We start from the raw sequence: 19581 nt of genomic DNA, 5'->3' as shown, positions 1-19581 counted from the left end.
CGTTAGCTGTTATCTTTGTTGGCAAATGAGATTGATTTCTGTTCATTATACTGCCCGTCAGCCATCAACAATCACCCATCTTGGCACGCGAATATGCTGACAGGCCAGGGAGGAGAGAGGGAAAAAAATAAGAAAAAACCTGTTGACGTGTGGTTGGATTGGGCCATTTTCCACGGTAACAGTGCAGTACTTGGTAAAAAAAAAAATTACAAACCCACTTTTGATTGGACCCTTGTATGCGCAAAAGGTGTGGGAATTGGTCAAAATTGCAAATTACTGCATCATATGTGTTGACTTTGCAATGAATCACAGAAACGCAGAATCCTGGAGGGACTGCCCTCTGTGCAAAGATGACCCTCACTGACACGAATATGTCGGTTGTTTTGCTCCAAGACGCCCATAGGCCTCAAGACTCGTCTGAACGTCCCCTGGTACCAGTTGAAAGAAATTTATGGAAGTACACTGGACAAAACATAAAAACCGCCACGCCACGTATTGTTCGTCCCCATGTTTCATGAGCTGAAATAAATACAAATACTAGCAATTTTCCATATGCACAAAAAGCTTATTTCTCTCATTTTGAGTATTTCTGTCTGCAATAAAGCCCTTTTGTGGGAAAAACTAATTCTGATTGGCTGGGCCTGGCTCCCATGTGGGTGTGCCTATGCTCACCCATGGCAGCACCCCTGCCTAGTCCTGTGAAATCCATAGATTATGGCCTAATGAATTCATTTAAAATTGACCGATTTCCTTAACTGTAACTAAGTCAAATATTACAAATTGTTGCATGTCGCATTTATGTTTTGTTCTCATATACATACACTACCGTTCAAGTTTGGGGTCACTTAGAAGCACAATTTTTGTTCATTAAAATAACACCAAATTGATCAGAAATACAGTGTAGACATTGATTATCTTGTAAATTACTATTGTAGCTGGAAACGGTAGATCACATAGGCGTACAGATGACCATTATCAGCCACCATCACTCCTGTGTTCCAATGGCACGTTGTGTTAGCTAATCCACGTTTATAATTTTAAAAGGCTAATTGATCATTAGAAAACCCTTTTGCAATTATGTTAGCACAGCTAAAAACTGTTGTTCTGATTAAAGAAGCAATAAAACTGGCCTTCTTTAGACTAGTTGAGTATCTGGAGCATCAGCATTTGTGGGTTCGATTACAGGCTCAAAATGGCCAGAAACAAAGCACTTCCTTCTGAAACTTGTCAGTCTATTCTTGTTCTGAGAAATGAAGGCTATTCCATGCAAGAAATTGCCAAGAAACTGAAGATCTGGCAAAAGAACACAGACATTGGACAGAGGAACTCTGCCTAAAAGGCCAGCATTCCGGAGTCGCCTCTTCACTGTTGACGTTGAGACTGGTGTTTTGCGGTTACCATTTAATGTAACTTCCAGTTTCTGGCCATTAGCCTTTTAAAATGATACACTTGGATTAGCTAACAACGTGCCATTGGAACACAGGAGTGATGGTTGCTGATAATGGGCCTCTGTATACCTATGCAGATATTCCAAAAAAGAACCTGCCGTTTCCAGCAACAAGTCATTTACAACAAAGTCTAAACTGTATTTCTGATCAATTTGATGTTATTTTAATGAACCAAAAAAAGGTGCTTTTCTTTCACACACACGTCAAGATTGGACACCTACTCATTCAAGGGGTTTTCTTTATTTGTACTATTTTCTACATTGCATTATAATAGTGAAGACATCAAAACTATGAAATAACACATATGGAATCATGTAGTAACCAAAAAAGTGTAACACAAATCAAAATATATTTGACATTCTTCAAAGTAGCCACCCTTTGCCTTTACGACCTCTTTGCACACTTTTGGCATTCTCTCAACAAGCTTCAAGAGGCAGTCACCTGGAAAGCATTTCAACTAACAGGTGTGCCTTGTTAAAAGATCATTTGTGGAATTTTATTCCTTCAAATGCGTTTGAGCCAATCAGTTGTGTTGTGACAAGGTAGGGGTGGTGTACAAAAAATGTCCCAATTTGGTAAAATAATAGCTAAAAAAAAAGCAAAGAGAAACAGTCCATTACTTTAACCTCTCTGCGCACGGAACCCGTTAGCGGGCTGAAATTCCACAACATACGGTGATCGCTACTTAAATAGTCATATTAAACATTCATGAAAATACAAGTGTCTCACATGTATCGAAAGCCTAGAATCAGATTTAAAAAAGGATTTACTGCGAAAGAATACAATGCGATTATCTGAGCATATATTTGCCATGGGTCCGCAGATCCTCAAAAGGTTTTACAGCAACACCATTGAGAGCATCCTGACGGGTTGCATCACTGCATGGTATGGCAACTGCTCAGCCTGCGACCGCAAGGCACTACACAGAGGGTAGTGCGTAAGGCCCAGTAAATCACCAGGCCAAGCTTCCTGCCATCCAGGACCCCTATACCAGGCTGTGTCAGAGGAAGAACCTAAAAATGATAAAACACTCCAGCCACCTGTGTCATACTGTTCTCTCTGCTACCGCACAGCAAGCGGTACCGGAGCGCCAAGTCTAGGTCCAAGAGGCTTCTAAACAGCATCTACCCTCAAGCAATTAGACTCCTAAACATCTAATCAAATGGCTACCCAGACTATTTGCATTGCCCCCACCCCCCTCTTCTACACTGCTGCTACTCTGTTATCTATGCATAGTCACTTTAATAACTACATGTACATATTACCTCAACACCGGTGCCCCCGAACATAGACTCTGTACAGGTAACACCTGTATATAGCCCCGCTATTGTTATTTACAGCTATTCTTTAATTATTTGTTATTCTTATCTTACTTTTGTGGGGGTCTTTTGTTAACTGTAAGGTCTGTAAGGTCTACACCTGTTGTATTAGGTGCATGTGACAAATACAATTTGATGTCAGAGGTAAAACCAAGCCATGAGGTCGAAGGAACTGTCCTTAGAGCTCCGAGACAGGATAATGTCGAGGTACAGATCTGGGAAAGGTTACCAAAGCATTTATACAGCATTGAAGGTCTCCAAGAAGATAGTGGCCTCTATTATTCTTACATGGAAGAAGTTTGGAACAACCAAAACTCGTCCTAAAGCTGTCCGCACAGCCAAACTGAGCAAATCGAGGGAGAAGAGCCTTGGTCAGGGAGGTGACCAAGAACACCATTGGGTTCTTGGTCACCTCCCTGACCAAGGCCCTTCTCTGCCAGAAATCCTGGAGTTCCTCTGGAGATGGGAGAAAGTTCCAGAAGGACAACTATCTCTGCAGCACCACTCAACCAAATCAGGCTTTTAAAGTAAAGTAGAGTGGCCAGATGGAAGCCACTCCTCAGTAAAAGGCACATGACAGCCCTCTGGAGTTTGCCAAAAGGCACCTAAAGGACTCAGACCATGAGAAACAATATTATCTGGTTTGATGAACCCAAGATTTGACTCTTTAGACTGAATGCCAAGCGACACTTCTGGAGGAAACCTGACACCCATCCTACGGTAAAGCATGGTGGCAGCAACATGCTGTGTGGATGCTTTTCCAGCAGCAGGGAAAAGCAGGAGACTAGTCAGGATCAAGAGAAAGATGAACAGAGCAAAGTATATTAAATGGTTTTTGCTTTGTCATTATGGGAAATTGTTCGGAAATTGAAAACAATTTAATCCATTTTTTAAAAAAAGTAACAAATTGTGGAAAAAGTAGAGGTCTGACTACACTGTCTCTCAGATACAGGACAAACTTCTGATTGTTTTAGATTTTTTTGGGGGGGCTGTTCGATGCATTTGTATGGGCTAATAGCAGTAAGGCCAATAAAACATTTTACTATTTTTTTATACTTCAAGGGGACATAAAATGTATAATCAAATTGCAAAATTATTCTCCGTATTACCTTAAATTCCAGATAGCTTAGTAGTAAAAAGTGTACAGTATCAAAAGGAACATTGAATCATTTCACAAGTACCAGTTGATCTACATGAATTCTGAAGGGCAGGACAATTGCAAGAGAGAATGTGGGTGAAAGTGGAAAACAATATTGGTGGTACACTACAAACCACAAGTGGTAAAATACATTTAATAAAAGGTCATACATTTTTCTGCCATTTCCAGAGATGAAAATAAGCCCAATGATTGATAAATCAATACATCTTGTTTATATTGAAAGCACTACACCCACCCCTGACAATCAGCTAGGCAGAGAGACTAAATACATTGAATAATTCTTATGAAAAAGGTGTCTACAGTACTATGGTAGTCACTTCAAGGGTTTAACCAACATTGGTGTTAAATGTGTTTCTAGCTTACCATGTACAGTGCCAGTCAAAAGTTCAGACACATACTTATTGAAGGGTTCTCATTTTTTACATTGCAGAACAATAGTGAAGACATCAAAACTATGAAACACATGGAATCATGTCGTAACCAAAAATAAAATGTGCTCGACAAATCAAAATATATTTTATATTCTTCAAAGCAGCCACCCTTTGCCTTGACATATTTGCACACTCCTGGCATTCTCTCAACCAGCTACACCTGGAATGCTTTTCCAACAGTCTTGAAGGAGTTCCCACATATGCGGAGCACTTGTTGGCTGTTTTTCCTTCACTCTGCAATTCCAACTCATTCCAAACTAATCTAAATTGGGTTGAGGTTGGGTGATTGTGGAGGCCAGGTCATCTGATGCAGCACTCCATCACTCTCCTTCTTGGTAAAATATCCTTTACACAGCCTGGAGGTGTGTTGGGTCATTGTCCTGTTGAAAAACAAATTATCGTCCCACTAAGCGCAAACCAGATGGGATGGCGTATCACTGCATAATGCTGTGGTAGCCATGCTGGTTAAGAGTGCCTTGAATTCTAAATAACTCCATGTCATCAGCAAAGCACCACCACACACGCAGAGATAATCCGTTCACATACTCAGTCTCGCAACGACATGGCAGTTGGAACAAAAAATCTCAAATTTGGGCTCATCAGACCAAAGGACAGATTTCCACCGGTCTAATGTCCATTGCGTGTGTCTTGGTCCATGCAAGTCTCTTATTATTTGTGTCCTTTAGTAGTGGTTTCTTTGCTGTAATTTGACCATGAAGGCCTGATTCACGCAGTCTCCTCTGAACAGTTTATGTTGATGTCTGTTACTTTAACTCTGAAGCATTTATTTGGGCTGCAATCATAGGCTGGTAACTAATTAACTGATCCTCTGCAGCAGAGGTAACTCTGGGTATTCCTTTCTTGTGGCAGTCCTCATGAGAGCGAGTTTCATCATAGCGCTTGATGTTTTTTGCGACTGCACTTGAAGAAACTTGATTGAGATAGACACCTTTATGTTTTAAAGTAATGGACTGTCATTTATCTTTGCTTATTTGAACTGTTCTTGCCATAATATGGACTTGGTCTTTTACCAAATAGGGCGATCTTCTGTATACCACTCCTACCTTGTCACAACAACCCGATTGGCTCAAAATGCATTAAGGAAAGAAAACACAAATGAACTTTGAATTGAAATGCATTCCAGGTGACTACCTCATGAAGTTGGTTGAGAGAATGCCAAGTGTGCAAAGCGATCATAAAGGCAAAGGGTGGCTACTTTGAAGAATATAAAATATATTTTGATTTGGTTGCTACATGATTCCATTTTTTATTTCATAGTTGAGATGTAGAACATAGTACAAATAAAGAAAAACCCTGGAATGATTAGGTGTCCAAACTTTTGACTGGTACTGTAGAATAGTGAAGAAACAGAACACTAACACACAACAAATCATGTAACTATTAATTGATAAAGCTACAACTATATTGTGCATACCATAACAAACTGAAAACACAATGTAAATAGAATGCACTCAAAATAGTGACTATGAAGTTCAGCCTTGATCGAAAAAAAGTTCAGCATAATTCCGTCACGAAGGAGATATGTACATTCATCATGAGTTATTCCTACGCATAAGACTCCACAAAAGGATGCGTCAGAGTAATTCAGAGAAATTGTATTTGGCTTTGTGAATTAACCGTCTTCAGAAGCGTTGATGAAAATGAAGCTTGGAGATTAACTAAAACAGCAGCAATGGCAAAGTAGAATCAGCATTAAAATTTCAGAATGATAGACACACTAAAATGAGACCACTGCAGTGTGTGTGGATGAGGAAGACAAAAGGCAGCTTGACCTTCCCAGGTTTGCCTATTTGCAGAGACGTCGCCGAGTCATGACTCATTCCCTGTACTCGGTGGTTCCCTTACAATCAGTACCTGGAGCCCAATCTCATTATAGACTGGGCAGCCTCTGGACACAGATCACAGGCCCCAAAGACCTGGAGGTGCAGCGAGCTAACAGAACACGTCAATGAGCTGGCCAGGGCACAACAATATATCTCAAGCTTTGGGTAATAAATTAGTCACAGAAACCGATCAGGGGAACATGAACTCCCTATTACAACAGTAGAGTAGGAACTGGACTTCCAACTGGTTTGCATCTGTTGTTGTCCAAGGTATGTAATAGTTCAAACAAAATATAACGTTGATAATAAGAATACGATCAATGTGAAGATATGCTTTTTCGGTAGGATTTTCAATACCCCAAATGTTTTATATACTGAACAAAAATATAACAAATTCAAAGATTTTACTGAGTTACAGTTCATAAGAAAATCAAACAAATTAATTTAGGCCCTAATCAATGGATTTCACATGACTGGGAATACAGATATGCATCTGTTAGTCACAGATGCCTTAAAAAAGAAAAGCTAGGAGCATGGATCAGAGAACCAGTCAGTATCTGGTGTGACCATTTGCCTAATGCAGCACGACATCTCCTTCGCATAGAGTTGGAATGTTGTCCCACTCCTCTTCAATGGCTGAGCGAAGTTGCTGGATATTTGCGGGAACTGGAACACGTTGCCATACACGTCTATTGTGTAAAGAGCCTTGCGTTATCATACTGAAACATGAGGTGATGGCATGAGGTGAGGGCCTCAAGATCTCATCACGGCATCTCTGTGTATTCAAATTGTCATTGATAAAATGGAAAGGTGTTCGTTATCTTTAGTTTATGACTGCCCATACCATGGGGCACTCTGTTCACAACGTTGACAGCAGCAAACCACTCGCCCACACAACGTCTGCCCAGTACATTTGAAACCGGGATTCATCTATGAAGAGCATTTGCCCACTGAAGTCGGTTATGAAGACCCTGGTGAGGACGACAAACATGCAGATGAGCTTCCCTGAGAATGTTTCTGACAGTTTGTGCAGAAACTCTTTGGTTGTGCAAACCCAGTTTCAGCAGTTCTCTGGTTGGCTGATCTCAGACGATACCGCAGGTGTAGAAGACAGATGTGGAGGTCCTGGGCTGGCGTGGTTACACGTGGTCTACTGTTGTGAGGCCGGTTGGACATACTGCCAAATTCTCTAAAACAACTTGAGACAAGGTGCCTTATGGTAGATATTAAATTATCTGGTGGACATTCCTGCAGTCAGCATGCCAATTGCATGCACCCTGAACTTGAGACATCTGTGGCATTGTGTGACAAAACAGCACATTTTAGAGAGGCCTTCTATTGAAGCAAGCACAAGGTGCACCTGTGCAATGACCATGCTGTTTAATCACCACCTTAAAATGCCACACCTGTCAGGTAGATGGATTACATTGCCAAAGGAGAAATGCTCACTAATAGGGATAAACAGATTTGTGCACAAAATACAAGAGAAAGCTTTGTGCATATACAGTGCCTTGCGAAAGTATTCAGCCCCCTTGAACTTTGCGACCTTTTGCCACATTTCAGGCTTCAAACATAAAGATATAAAACTGTATTTTTTTGTGAAGAATCAACAACAAGTGGGACACAATCACGAAGTGGAACGACATTTATTGGATATTTCAAACTTTTTTAACAAATCAAAAACTGAAAAATTGGGCGTGCAAAATTATTCAGCCCCCTTAAGTTAATACTTTGTAGCGCCACCTTTTGCTGCGATTACAGCTGTATGTCTATCAGTTTTGCACATCGAGAGACTGACATTTTTTCCCATTCCTCCTTGCAAAACAGCTCGAGCTCAGTGAGGTTGGATGGAGAGCATTTGTGAACAGCAGTTTTCAGTTCTTCTTTTGTTTTCAGATTCTCGATTGGATTCAGGTCTGGACTTTGACTTGGCCATTCTAACACCTGGATATGTTTATTTTTGAACCATTCCATTGTAGATTTTACTTTATGTTTTGGATCATTGTCTTGTTGGAAGACAAATCTCCGTCCCAGTCTCAGGTCTTTTGCAGACTCCATCAGGTTTTCTTCCAGAATGGTCCTGTATTTGGCTCCATCCATCTTCCCATCAATTTTAACCATCTTCCCTGTCCCTGCTGAAGAAAAGCAGGCCCAAACCATGATGCTGCCACCACGTTTGACAGTGGGGATGGTGTGCTCAGGGTGTTGCTTTTACGCCAAACATAACGTTTTGCATTGTTGCCAAAAAGTTCAATTTTGGTTTAATCTGACCAGAGCACCTTCTTCCACATGTTTGGTGTGTCTCCCAGGTGGCTTGTGGCAAACTTTAAACAACACTTTTTATGGATACATCTTTAAATGCCTTTCTTCTTGCCACTCTTCCATAAAGGCCAGATTTGTGCAATATACGACTGATTGTTGTCCTATGGACAGAGTCTCCCACCTCAGCTGTAGATCTCTGCAGTTCATCCAGAGTGATCATGGGCCTCTTGGCTGCATCTCTGATCAGTCTTCTCCTTGTATGAGCTGAAAGTTTAGAGGGACGGCCAGGTCTTGGTAGATTTGCAGTGGTCTGATACTCCTTTCATTTCAATATTATCGCTTGCACAGTGCTCCTTGGGATGTTTAAAGCTTGGGAAATCTTTTTGTATCCAAATCCGGCTTTAAACCTCTTCACAACAGTATCTCGGACCTGCGTGGTTTGTTCCTTGTACTTCATGATGCTCTCTGCGCTTTTAACGGACCTCTGAGACTATCACAGTGCAGGTGCATTTATACAGAGACTTGATTACACACAGGTGGATTGTATTTATCATCATTAGTCATTTAGGTCAACATTGGATCATTCAGAGATCCTCACTGAACTTCTGGAGAGAGTTTGCTGCACTGAAAGTAAAGGGGCTGAATAATTTTGCACGCCCAATTTTTCAGTTTTTGATTTGTTAAAAAAGTTTGAAATATCCAATAAATGTCATTCCACTTCATGATTGTGTCCCACTTGTTGTTGATTCTTCACAAAAAAATACAGTTTTATATCTTTATGTTTGAAGCCTGAAATGTGGCAAAAGGTCGCAAAGTTCAAGGGGGCCGAATACTTTCGCAAGGCACTGTATATGGAACATTTGGGGAATTTCAGCTCTTGAAACCAACACTTTACATGTTGCATTCATATTCTTGTTCAGTGTAAATTAAGCAAATTGCATTCTCTCCAGCTATTAGGGATGTAATGATTCACAGATATAAATTTGAACCGTGGACCGATGCATAAGATACTAGTGCATGGGAGCATTTGAAAACCGATCCAAAACGTTATGAATTGCCGGTTTACTAAATGTTTTCAAATATTCCAAAAATACCTTATCTGTTGTGGCTGAATTGACGAGTCCTCTCCTTCAGTTCAGTAGCCTATCTAACGTTTATGCATGTAACTGCATACAACTATCTGATAAGTATACAGTTTAAGACAGTTGCTCATGTCAACGAGAGATGGGCCTTATCCCTGTTCTAATAGGCTATTTGTGCATCTGCACAGCACGTTCAACATTCAAATGCTTATAAAAGTGGCTTTCACACTGTCAAATCATAGGCTTTATAAGTGACAACCAATGTAATTTGCTGGGTCATTGTTACCAAATGCACTGTAGAGAATGGCGTTTTAACAGAGAGGACAACCCACATCCAACTGCTGCTTGGAGTTTTCAAACATTCAGAATTTACTTTGATTCAGGTTCACCATAATAAATAGTTTTTGCTTTAAAACAGCCAGGGTATTTTCATCAAGGACATTCTGCAACTTAAAAAAAATGGCATAGACATAGTCGCAATGGTCTAGAGGTGTAACGGTACACGTATTAGCACCGAAACGGTCAATACAGCAACCTCTGACCCGCCTGCGGAAGAATACATCAAAAATAAAAAAGAATTGTCCCCCAAAAAAATCTCTGGAGTTCTGTACGATGGGGGTGGTCAATAAACCAGAATTGGAGGATCCTCTATGATCGTTAAAATCCCTAGTTTGGGAATATTTTGGCTTCACAGTAGATTACAACAACGATTGACCGAATGTTGTGGATAAAACGTTAACAGTATGGCACCACTGCTCAACGAGAATAGCCTACGTAGATTGGCGCATGTAACTTGTTGTTATTGGCTAATCATCAACACGCCACTATAATCATAGAGCCTCCGTTTCGTGACAAAGCAAGTTGAGATGATCCAATCAATGGAAGATATGGAAATAGTGCCTTCGGAAAGTATCCAGACCCACTGACTTCTTCCACATTTTGTTACGTTGTAGCCTTATAATAAAATGGATTTAAAAAATAAATACTCCTCAGCAGTCTACACAATACCCCAGTCACAAAGCGAAAACAGGTTAAATGTTTGGCACATTTATTTGCAAACAAAAATCCCTTATTTACACAAGTATTCAGACCCTTTGCTATGAGACTTGAAATTGAGCTCAGGTGCATCCTGTTTCCATTGATCATCTTTGAGATGTTTTGTCAGAGCCCTCAAACTCAACTCTGGACCGCGAAGCCAGTTCCACTGCTTGTTTTCAAAATCAGGTAGAACAGAACCCAAGCAGCATCCAGACCTCGTAGAGTAAGAGTTGAATACCCCTGGTGCAGAGAATCATTGTACCATCTAGACCACTGAAATATCTTTTCAATAACCCAACATGTTTAGTTTCAGCTGTTTGGAACTGGTGTACAAAACCAATCCTTTAAAACCGGAAGCATTGAAATTAGAACAAATATACTGCTTCTGGACTTACTTTCAATGAGAAAGAAATATGAGTTATAGATCTGTCAATGTCAATTTGGTCAGGTCACCCAAAAGGTTAGTTAGATATTGCATCTTTAATTGAGAAGGATATGACCAAGAGCCAACAGGTAGACTACTACTTAATAGTCAATGGAGGTTAGTTAGGCTTGGGTGGTATACTGTATACCGGGGTATTTGGAAAAGACCACAAAATGTTGTTTTTTTCAATACCGTCAAAACTAATAGTGGTTGTCCGTAAATGTGAATATTTGTAGATACTTTAAGTTAATACCTGCAGTTTCCTTGTAAAATGCTTTAGAGGATAACGCTTACTGTAGTTCCCCAGAACAGTTCAGCCAGTCACATTTGTTTGTAAATAGCATAACGGGAGAAAGTGGGAGGTGGTGAGTCCATAGCGTTCTATATCTATTGGCAAGTCTGTTGTGCAGCGCACTTGAGGTGATAAGTTACACTTGTATGCAATTCACTACTAAATGTTTGCCATCAGATATCTTACAATGGCTTTCTGCCGTATTAGAGAAGTCCTACTACTAGAGTTTCTTCCACATCCCCTCTGCTCCGTGTACACCTGCTGCTCTTCACTCAGAAAAACATGCACAACAACTTTGTTCATTTGCACAATTTCTCTCACTTATAAATGTCCACTCACCAAAAACGACATTCGGTAGCTACTAGTAATGCTTGCATAGCTTTGAGCTCGATTTGCCATTCGTTGCAATTACATTAGCATTTCGCTAATGGTGTCTATGTGACTTTGTTATTACTTGTGCCAATTTTGTTAGCATTCTGGTAGACGCCCCAAAAGAAGAAAGATGGTCTTACCGTTACAGATTTCAGAGTCATGCCGTGGTAGGTGCCCATGGTGTCAATCTTGAATCCCTCCGTTTCTAAAAGGACACAAGTCAATCAATCAGTAATGCACGTTACTTTTCAGGTGGCTTAGGGTAGGGCTGCGGCGGTCATGACATTGTGTCAGCCAGTTGATAGTCAATAAAATAACGGCCGTTAATTAACAAACACATTCAGCATCTCCTGGCTTCCACGCATAGCCTACAAGCCACTGATGCAAACCTTTGGAACATCTACATTTTAAAAAGTCTAATAAATCCATGTAATATAGCCTACACCATCACAATAAATCAATTATTCATTTTAGACAGGTCTAAAGAAACATGTTAAAAAAATGTAGTCCATTTCAGAAGAAGAGAATACTTTGAGATGTCCTTATGTTAGGCCTTGATCTGGCTGTGCCATATGGCTGTGGGCTACACTAGTTCATTTAGCAGACAAGATTTGCTTAGAATTCCACGGCATTATTTTATATTATAAAGAATACAATTGAACATAGCTGAATAAAATAATTTGAGGGAGTGCGCACATGCGGCCATTCTGTGTTGAGCGGCTAACAAAGAAAAAGGTACTCCTATATGCTTACTTTAAATTAATAAATCCAACTTTTAGTTGTGATACAAAAGTTGGGGTATACAGTGCATTCGGAAAGTATTCAAAACCCTTCACTTTTTCCACATTTTGTTATGTTACAGCCTTATTCTAAAATTGATTCGATTATTTTTACCCCCCTCGACAATCTACACAAAATATTGACAAAGCGAACACGAACATTTTTTAAAAAAATACTTAATTATAAAATGTATTTATTTATAAATACTTTGCATAACTATTCAGACCCATTGCTATGAGACTAAATTGAGCTCAGGTACAGTGCCTTGCGAAAGTATTCGGCCCCCTTGAACTTTGCAACCTTTTGCCACATTTCAGGCTTCAAATATAAAGATATAAAACTGTATTTTTTTGTGAAGAATCAACAACAAGTGGGACACAATCATGAAGTGGAACGACATTTATTGGATATTTCAAACTTTAACAAATCAAAAACTGAAAAATTGGGCGTGCAAAATTATTCAGCCCCTTTACTTTCAGTGCAGCAAACTCTCCAGAAGTTCAGTGAGGATCTCTGAACGATCCAATGTTGACCTAAATGACTAATGATGATAAATACAATCCACCTGTGTGTAATCAAGTCTCCGTATAAATGCACCTGCACTGTGATAGTCTCAGAGGTCCGTTAAAAGCGCAGAGAGCATCATGAAGAACAAGGAACACACCAGGCAGGTCCGAGATACTGTTGTGAAGTTTAAAGCCGGATTTGGATACAAAAAGATTTCCCAAGCTTTAAACATCCCAAGGAGCACTGTGCAAGCGATAATATTGAAATGGAAGGAGTATCAGACCATTGCAAATCTACCAAGACCTGGCCTTCCCTCTAAACTTTCAGCTCATACAAGGAGAAGACTGATCAGAGATGCAGCCAAGAGGCCCATGATCACTCTGGATGAACTGCAGAGATCTACAGCTGAGGTGGGAGACACTGTCCATAGGACAACAATCAGTCGTATATTGCACAAATCTGGCCTTTATGGAAGTGTTCAAGAAGAAAGCCATTTCTTAAAGATATCCATAAAAAGTGTTGTTTAAAGTTTGCCACAAGCCACCTGGGAGACACACCAAACATGTGGAAGAAGGTGCTCTGGTCAGATGAAACCAAAATTGAACTTTTTGGCAACAATGCAAAACGTTATGTTTGGCGTAAAAGCAACACAGCTCATCACCCTGAACACACCATCCCCACTGTCAAACATGGTGGTGGCGACAGCATCATGGTTTGGACCTGCTTTTCTTCAGCAGGGACAGGGAAGATGGTTAAAATTGATGGGAAGATGGATGGAGCCAAATACAGCACCATTTTGGAAGAAAACCTGATGGAGTCTGCAAAAGACCTGAGACTGGGACAGAGATTTGTCTTCCAACAAGACAATGATCCAAAACATAAAGCAAAATCTACAATGGAATGGTTCAAAAATAAACATATCCAGGTGTTAGAATGGCCAAGTCAAAGTCCAGACCTGAATCCAATCGAGAATCTGTGGAAACTGAAAACTGCTGTTCAAATGCTCTCCATCCAACCTCACTGAGCTCGAGCTGTTTTGCAAGGAGGAATGGGGAAAAATGTCAGTCTCTCGATCTGCGAAACTGATAGAGACATACCCCAAGCGACTTACAGCTGTAATCGCAGCAAAAGGTGGCGCTACAAAATTCAATAAATGTCGTTCCACTTCATGATTGTGTCCCACTTGTTGTTGATTCTTCACAAAAAAATAGTTTTATATCTTTATGTTTGAAGCCTGAAATGTGGCAAAAGGTCGCAAAGTTCAAGGGGGCCGAATACTTTCGCAAGGCACTGTACATCCTGTTTCCATTGAATCATCCTTGAGATGTTTCTACAACTTCATTGGAGTCCACCTGTGGTAAATTCAACTGATTGGACATGATTTGGAAAGGCACACACCTGTCTATATAAGATCCCACAGTTGACAGTGTATGTCAGAGCACAGGATTGTGTCGAAGGCACAGATCTGGGAAAGGGTACCAAAAAATGTCTGCGGCATTGAAGGTCCCCAAGAACACAGTGGCCTCCATCATTCTAAAAAGGAAGAAGTTTGGAACCACCAAGACTCTTCCTAGAGCTGGCCGACCGGCCAAACTGAGCAATCGGAGGAAAAGGGCCTTGGTTAGGGAGGTGACCAAGAACCCGATGGTCACTGACAGAGCTCTAGAGGTTCTCTGTGGAGATGGGAGAACCTTCCAAGAGGAAAACCATCTCTGCAGCACTGGAGGAAACCAGGGGCCGCTCATCACCTGGCCAATACCATCCCTACGATGAAGCATGGGATTGGCAGCATCCTGCTGTGGGGATGTTTTTTAGCAGCAGGCACTGGGAGACTAGTCAGGAACGAGAGAAAGATGAACAGAGCAAAGAACAGAGAGATGCTGGATGAAAATCTGCTCAGGACCTCAGACTAAGGTGAAGGTTTAACTTCAACAGGACAACAACCCTAAGCACACAGCCAAGACAACACAGGAGTGGCTTCGGGACAAGTCTCTGAATATTCTTGAGTGCCCCAACCAGAGTCCAGACTTGAACCCGATCGAACATCTCCGGAGAGACCTGAAAATAGTGGCAAGCCTGTGGTGTTCAGATTCCTCCTCACTGGCCAGGCCCAGAGGAGCATGGCTTTTGGGTGAAGGTGGAAAATCTCTTCACTGTCAAGACCACCTTCCTCATTGACACTACCCCTATGGGAGTGCCAGGAACAAAGATCGAGGAGCTAGTGCTAGCCCAAAGGGAACAGCGAGGTATTCATAGGCTGTTCCCTGAAAGGCAAGCCTGAGAAACTTGTGTGTTGGCCGAATGTTTATGAAAATAAGCATCCTGCAGGTCGACTGAAGTAGCTTTGACGAATAGAGCGAGACAGCACGTTGGAAAACTGTGAATAGAGTTGCTTCTTCGATCTTGAGTTTCTTGACAATAGCACAGTGAGGTGTAACCGGTCAGTTTAGCCAACGAAACCCAGCATCAACGAGCCTCCAGCGCAAGAGCGAGGGGGTTTGAATGCCTGCCTCAGTCATGTTGTTAAACCGGGGAGTCAGGTTGGGCCGCAGTCATGCCACTGTTACCCTCCTACATTCCTAATTAATCGAAAAAGAAAATGCTAAAGCCGTGGGGCTAGTGTAGGCGTTAGTTAGCTGGCAACCACATGGTAAGTTATAGATTGTACATGATATAGATTTTGCCATATGATACATTTTACTAATTTATGACACAAGGCGTTTTTGTTTAGTTCAACATTTCAGTTGAGTGATACAGCCTAGTGGGCTAGTTCAAATTGTTTATTTTACTAAAAACATGGACATTACACATAATCTGCCTGCCAATCAAAGTCAACAAGCATGCGCAACTACAGAGTGAGCTAACATTTAGTTAAGTAAACTCCTTTTGTTAGCAACAGTGTCCGAAAATTAAGAGCAAGTGTAAGCAAGCATTGAGGATGACTGAAGAAAAAAGGGGATGAGATAACGAGTGCAATTACATATCACATAGCGAAAGACAGTTCAAACTGTGGCGAAAGACGGTTTCAGAAAGGTGATTCGAACTCTAGACCCAAGATCCCGAGCCGTAAATACTTCAGCAAAACATGTCTGCCAGAACTCTACACAGAATGTCAGGACAGAGTTCCCAACGAAATCTGTAACACTGCATTCTTCTCTACCACTGCCGACTTATGGTCAAGCCGGACCACAAAGCCATACATTAGCCTCAAGATGCATTACATTGACAACAACTGGAAGCTACAAAGCAAATGCCTTCAGACCTCTAATTTCCCCAGACGAACACACCGGATAAATAATTGCAGCTGGGCTGAGGGAGGCACTTCCATCCGGGGGCTTGAAAGAGTCGCATTAAGTATGTATGACTACCGACAGCGGATCGAACATGGTCAAAGCAATGGACAAGACTAGGTAGGGTGTTTCGGACACAGGCTACACATTGCTACTGTTAAGTTTCAACGTCCAAAACAGAGCTAGGTGGAAAGATAACGTAACTTACAAAACTTAAAATGCAGAATACCCATTGCATTCCTTATCTCCTCTGTTTAAAGCTATAGCTGACTACACTGCCTGATTCTTCTATACGTTAAGCCGAATATATACATCTTATGCAAATCTATAATATTTGTAAATGTGTGCATTATCCAAACATTACATGGATTACTTTGATTTTATTTTTAATTGATACATTAGCCTATGGTTTCAAAATATGAATCTATCCTCTTTCAATAATAAATAGCCTACTCAATAAATGATTGCGTTTCATAAAGCAACATAGCTCTCTTAATCACAACAGTTGTATGTAAATCTATAGATGGATGACATTTGTAAACATGTCCAGTGTCCAATGCTGTAAATCCATCAGATGGAATGTTATTTCTATTGAATAATTCCGATTCATATGTAATTATTTTTCACCTTTTCATTGAGGAGTGTCCAAAACTAACCACAGGGGTGTGCAAGAAAGTGGTCAACCCAATTTCCTATAGTTGGAAGAAGCAGAAAGCCGAAAGTACACAGGATAAACTGAGCCTGCCCCACCAAGCTCATCAGGGAACACGACAAGGTGGGGGATCTCAACTGCAGATGGAAAGAGTCCAGGCAGCAAACAACATTTTTTTTTTTTTTTTAAATATACACTGCACCTTGCACCCTCCTGGAAAGACACGGAGGTCTTTGAATCTATCACGGCAGCACTTAAACCCCTCCAGAATTTCACAGATTCCCTGTCAGGAGAGACATACATGAGTGTGTCTGAAGCCAGTCCGCCATTTGTTCAAGATGGAGGTTCTGAAATCAAATGGAGGGTGAAGCCAAACTGACCCGAGAGATTAAGATGGTGCTCAATTACAAATACACTGACCCGGAAACAGATGAGCTGCTCACCAGGACCAGAGTGAGAGAGAAAGAAGCTGCCACTTCGCCACAATCAGCAAAGTCCAAGAAGAGCCTTAGGAGCTTCTTTAAGAAAACCAGAAGTGTACCTGCATTAAGATCACAGAGAGGTCATCGAGCAAGAGCTGGACAGCTACAAGTGCTGGACAGCTACACTCTGATGATGGCAGCAGACAGTGAGGCTGATCCTTTAGAGTGGTGGCAAGTTCACACATCCAACTTTCCACAAGGGAGCTGTCTGGCAAAGAAATACTTCAGCATCCCTGCCACAAGTTTGCCCTCAGAGAGTATGTTTCACTAGAGGCAATATGATCACATGCCAAAGGGCAACTGAAGCCAGAAACTGTCAATAGGCTGGTGTTCCTGGTACGGAACTTGTGAAGAGGTAGTGAATTATTACATGTTGAACCGAGAAACATACAGACCGTCAAGCATTAACGAGACAAAGTTTGTTTAAAAAAAAGTTTACAACTTGAATTCATAACGACAAGTGTTATGTTGAAAAAGACCACTTATAATTGGCAGGAAAAAGCCCCCCCCCCCACCAAAAAAAAATATTATTTAAATATTTTACTTATATACCCTTGTTTGTTTAATGTTTGCACAGGTTTACCACAGAAATATATATAACCTCTCTGAGATGTGGCTAGAGTCCCACCTGGCCAAAAGTCAGGGAAACTGCAGAGCGCCAGATTCAAATAAATTACTACACTGCTCAAAAGAAATAAAGGCAACACTAAAATAACACATCCTAGATCTGAATGAAAGAAATATTTTTATTAAATACTTTTTCCTTTACATAGTTGAATGTGCTGAAACTAAGATCACAAAAAGTATCAATGGAAATCAAATTTATCAACCCATGGAGGTCTGGATTTGGAGTCACACTCAAAATTAAAGTGGAAAGCCACACTACAGGCTGATCCAACTTTGATGTAATGTCCTTAAAACAAGTCAAAATGAGGCTCAGTAGTGTGTGTGGCCTCCACGTGCCTGTATGACCTCCCTAGAACGCCTGGGCATGCTCCTGATGAGGTGGCGGATGGTCTCCTGAGGGATCTCCTCCCAGACCTGGATTAAAGCGAGACATGATGTCCCAGATGTGCTCAATCGGAGTCAGGTCTGGGGAACGGGCAGGCCAGTCCATAGCATCAACGCCTTACTCTTGCAGGAACAGCTGACACACTCAAGCCACATGAGGTCTAGCGTTGTCTTGCATTAGGAGGAACCCAGGGCCAACCGCACCAGCATATGGTCTCACAGGGGGTCTGAGGATCTCATCTCGGTACCTAATGGCAGTCAGGCTACCTCTGGCGAGCACATGGAGGGCTGTGTGGCCCACCAAAGAAATGCCACCCCACACCATGACTGACCCACCGCCAAACCGGCCATGCTGGAGGATGTTGCAGGCAGCAGAACGTTCTCCACGGCGTCTCCAGACTCTCACGTCTGTCACATGTGCTCAGTGTGAACCTGCTTTCATCTGAAGAGCACAGGGCGCCAGTGGCGAATTTGCCAATCTTGGTGTTCTCTGGCAAATGCCAAACGTCCTGCACTGTGTTGGGCTGTAAGCACAACTCCCACCTGTGGACGTCGGGCCCTCATACCACCCTCATGAAGTCCGTTTCTGACCGTTTGAGCAGTGCTCCTCTTGCTCCTCCTTGCACAAAGGCGGAGGTAGCGGTCCTACTGTTGGGTTGTTGCCCTCCTACGGCCTCCTCCACGTCTCCTGATGTACAGGTCTGTCTCCTGGTAGCGCCTCCATGCTCTGGACACTATGCTGACAGACACAGCAAACCTTCTTGCCACAGCTCGCATTGATGTGCCATCCTGGATGAGCTGCACTACCTGAGCCACTTGTGTGGGTTGTAGACTCCATCTCATGCTACCACTAGAGTGAAAGCACCGCCAGCATTCAAAAGTGACCAAAACATCAGCCAGGAACCACTCCTTTATTGGGGGTGTCTTGCCAATTGCCTATAATTTCCACCTGTTGTCTATTCCATTTGCACAACAGCATGTGAAATTTATTGTCAATCAGTGTTGCTTCCTAAGTGGACAGTTTGATTTCACAGAAGTGTGATTGACTTGGAGTTACATTGTGTTGTTTAAGTGTTCCCTTTATTTTTTTGAGCAGTGTATAAAAATCAAACTCATTAAATCACACATGCAAGATAGCAAATTAAAGCTACACTTGTTGTGAATCCAGCCAACATGTCAGATTTCAAA

General features: G+C 41.6%; 1 protein-coding gene across 3 annotated transcripts in view; it reads right to left on the bottom strand.

Moving 5' to 3' along the window:
• The window catches only part of LOC110530041 (parafibromin), a 64858-nt gene that overhangs the window by 35214 nt on the left and 10063 nt on the right, over positions 1-19581 (bottom strand). For all 3 annotated transcript variants that reach the window (XM_036985598.1, XM_036985596.1, XM_036985597.1), the window contains one exon: positions 11812-11876. In XM_036985598.1, the coding sequence (XP_036841493.1) occupies positions 11812-11876 (65 nt within the window). The remainder of the gene's footprint in view (positions 1-11811; positions 11877-19581) is intronic.

This window comes from Oncorhynchus mykiss, chromosome 8 (genome assembly GCF_013265735.2).
Source record: "Oncorhynchus mykiss isolate Arlee chromosome 8, USDA_OmykA_1.1, whole genome shotgun sequence".
NCBI lineage: Eukaryota > Metazoa > Chordata > Actinopteri > Salmoniformes > Salmonidae > Oncorhynchus > Oncorhynchus mykiss.
Note: the sequence above shows the minus strand (reverse complement) of the source record. Positions and strands in the feature narration are given on the sequence as shown.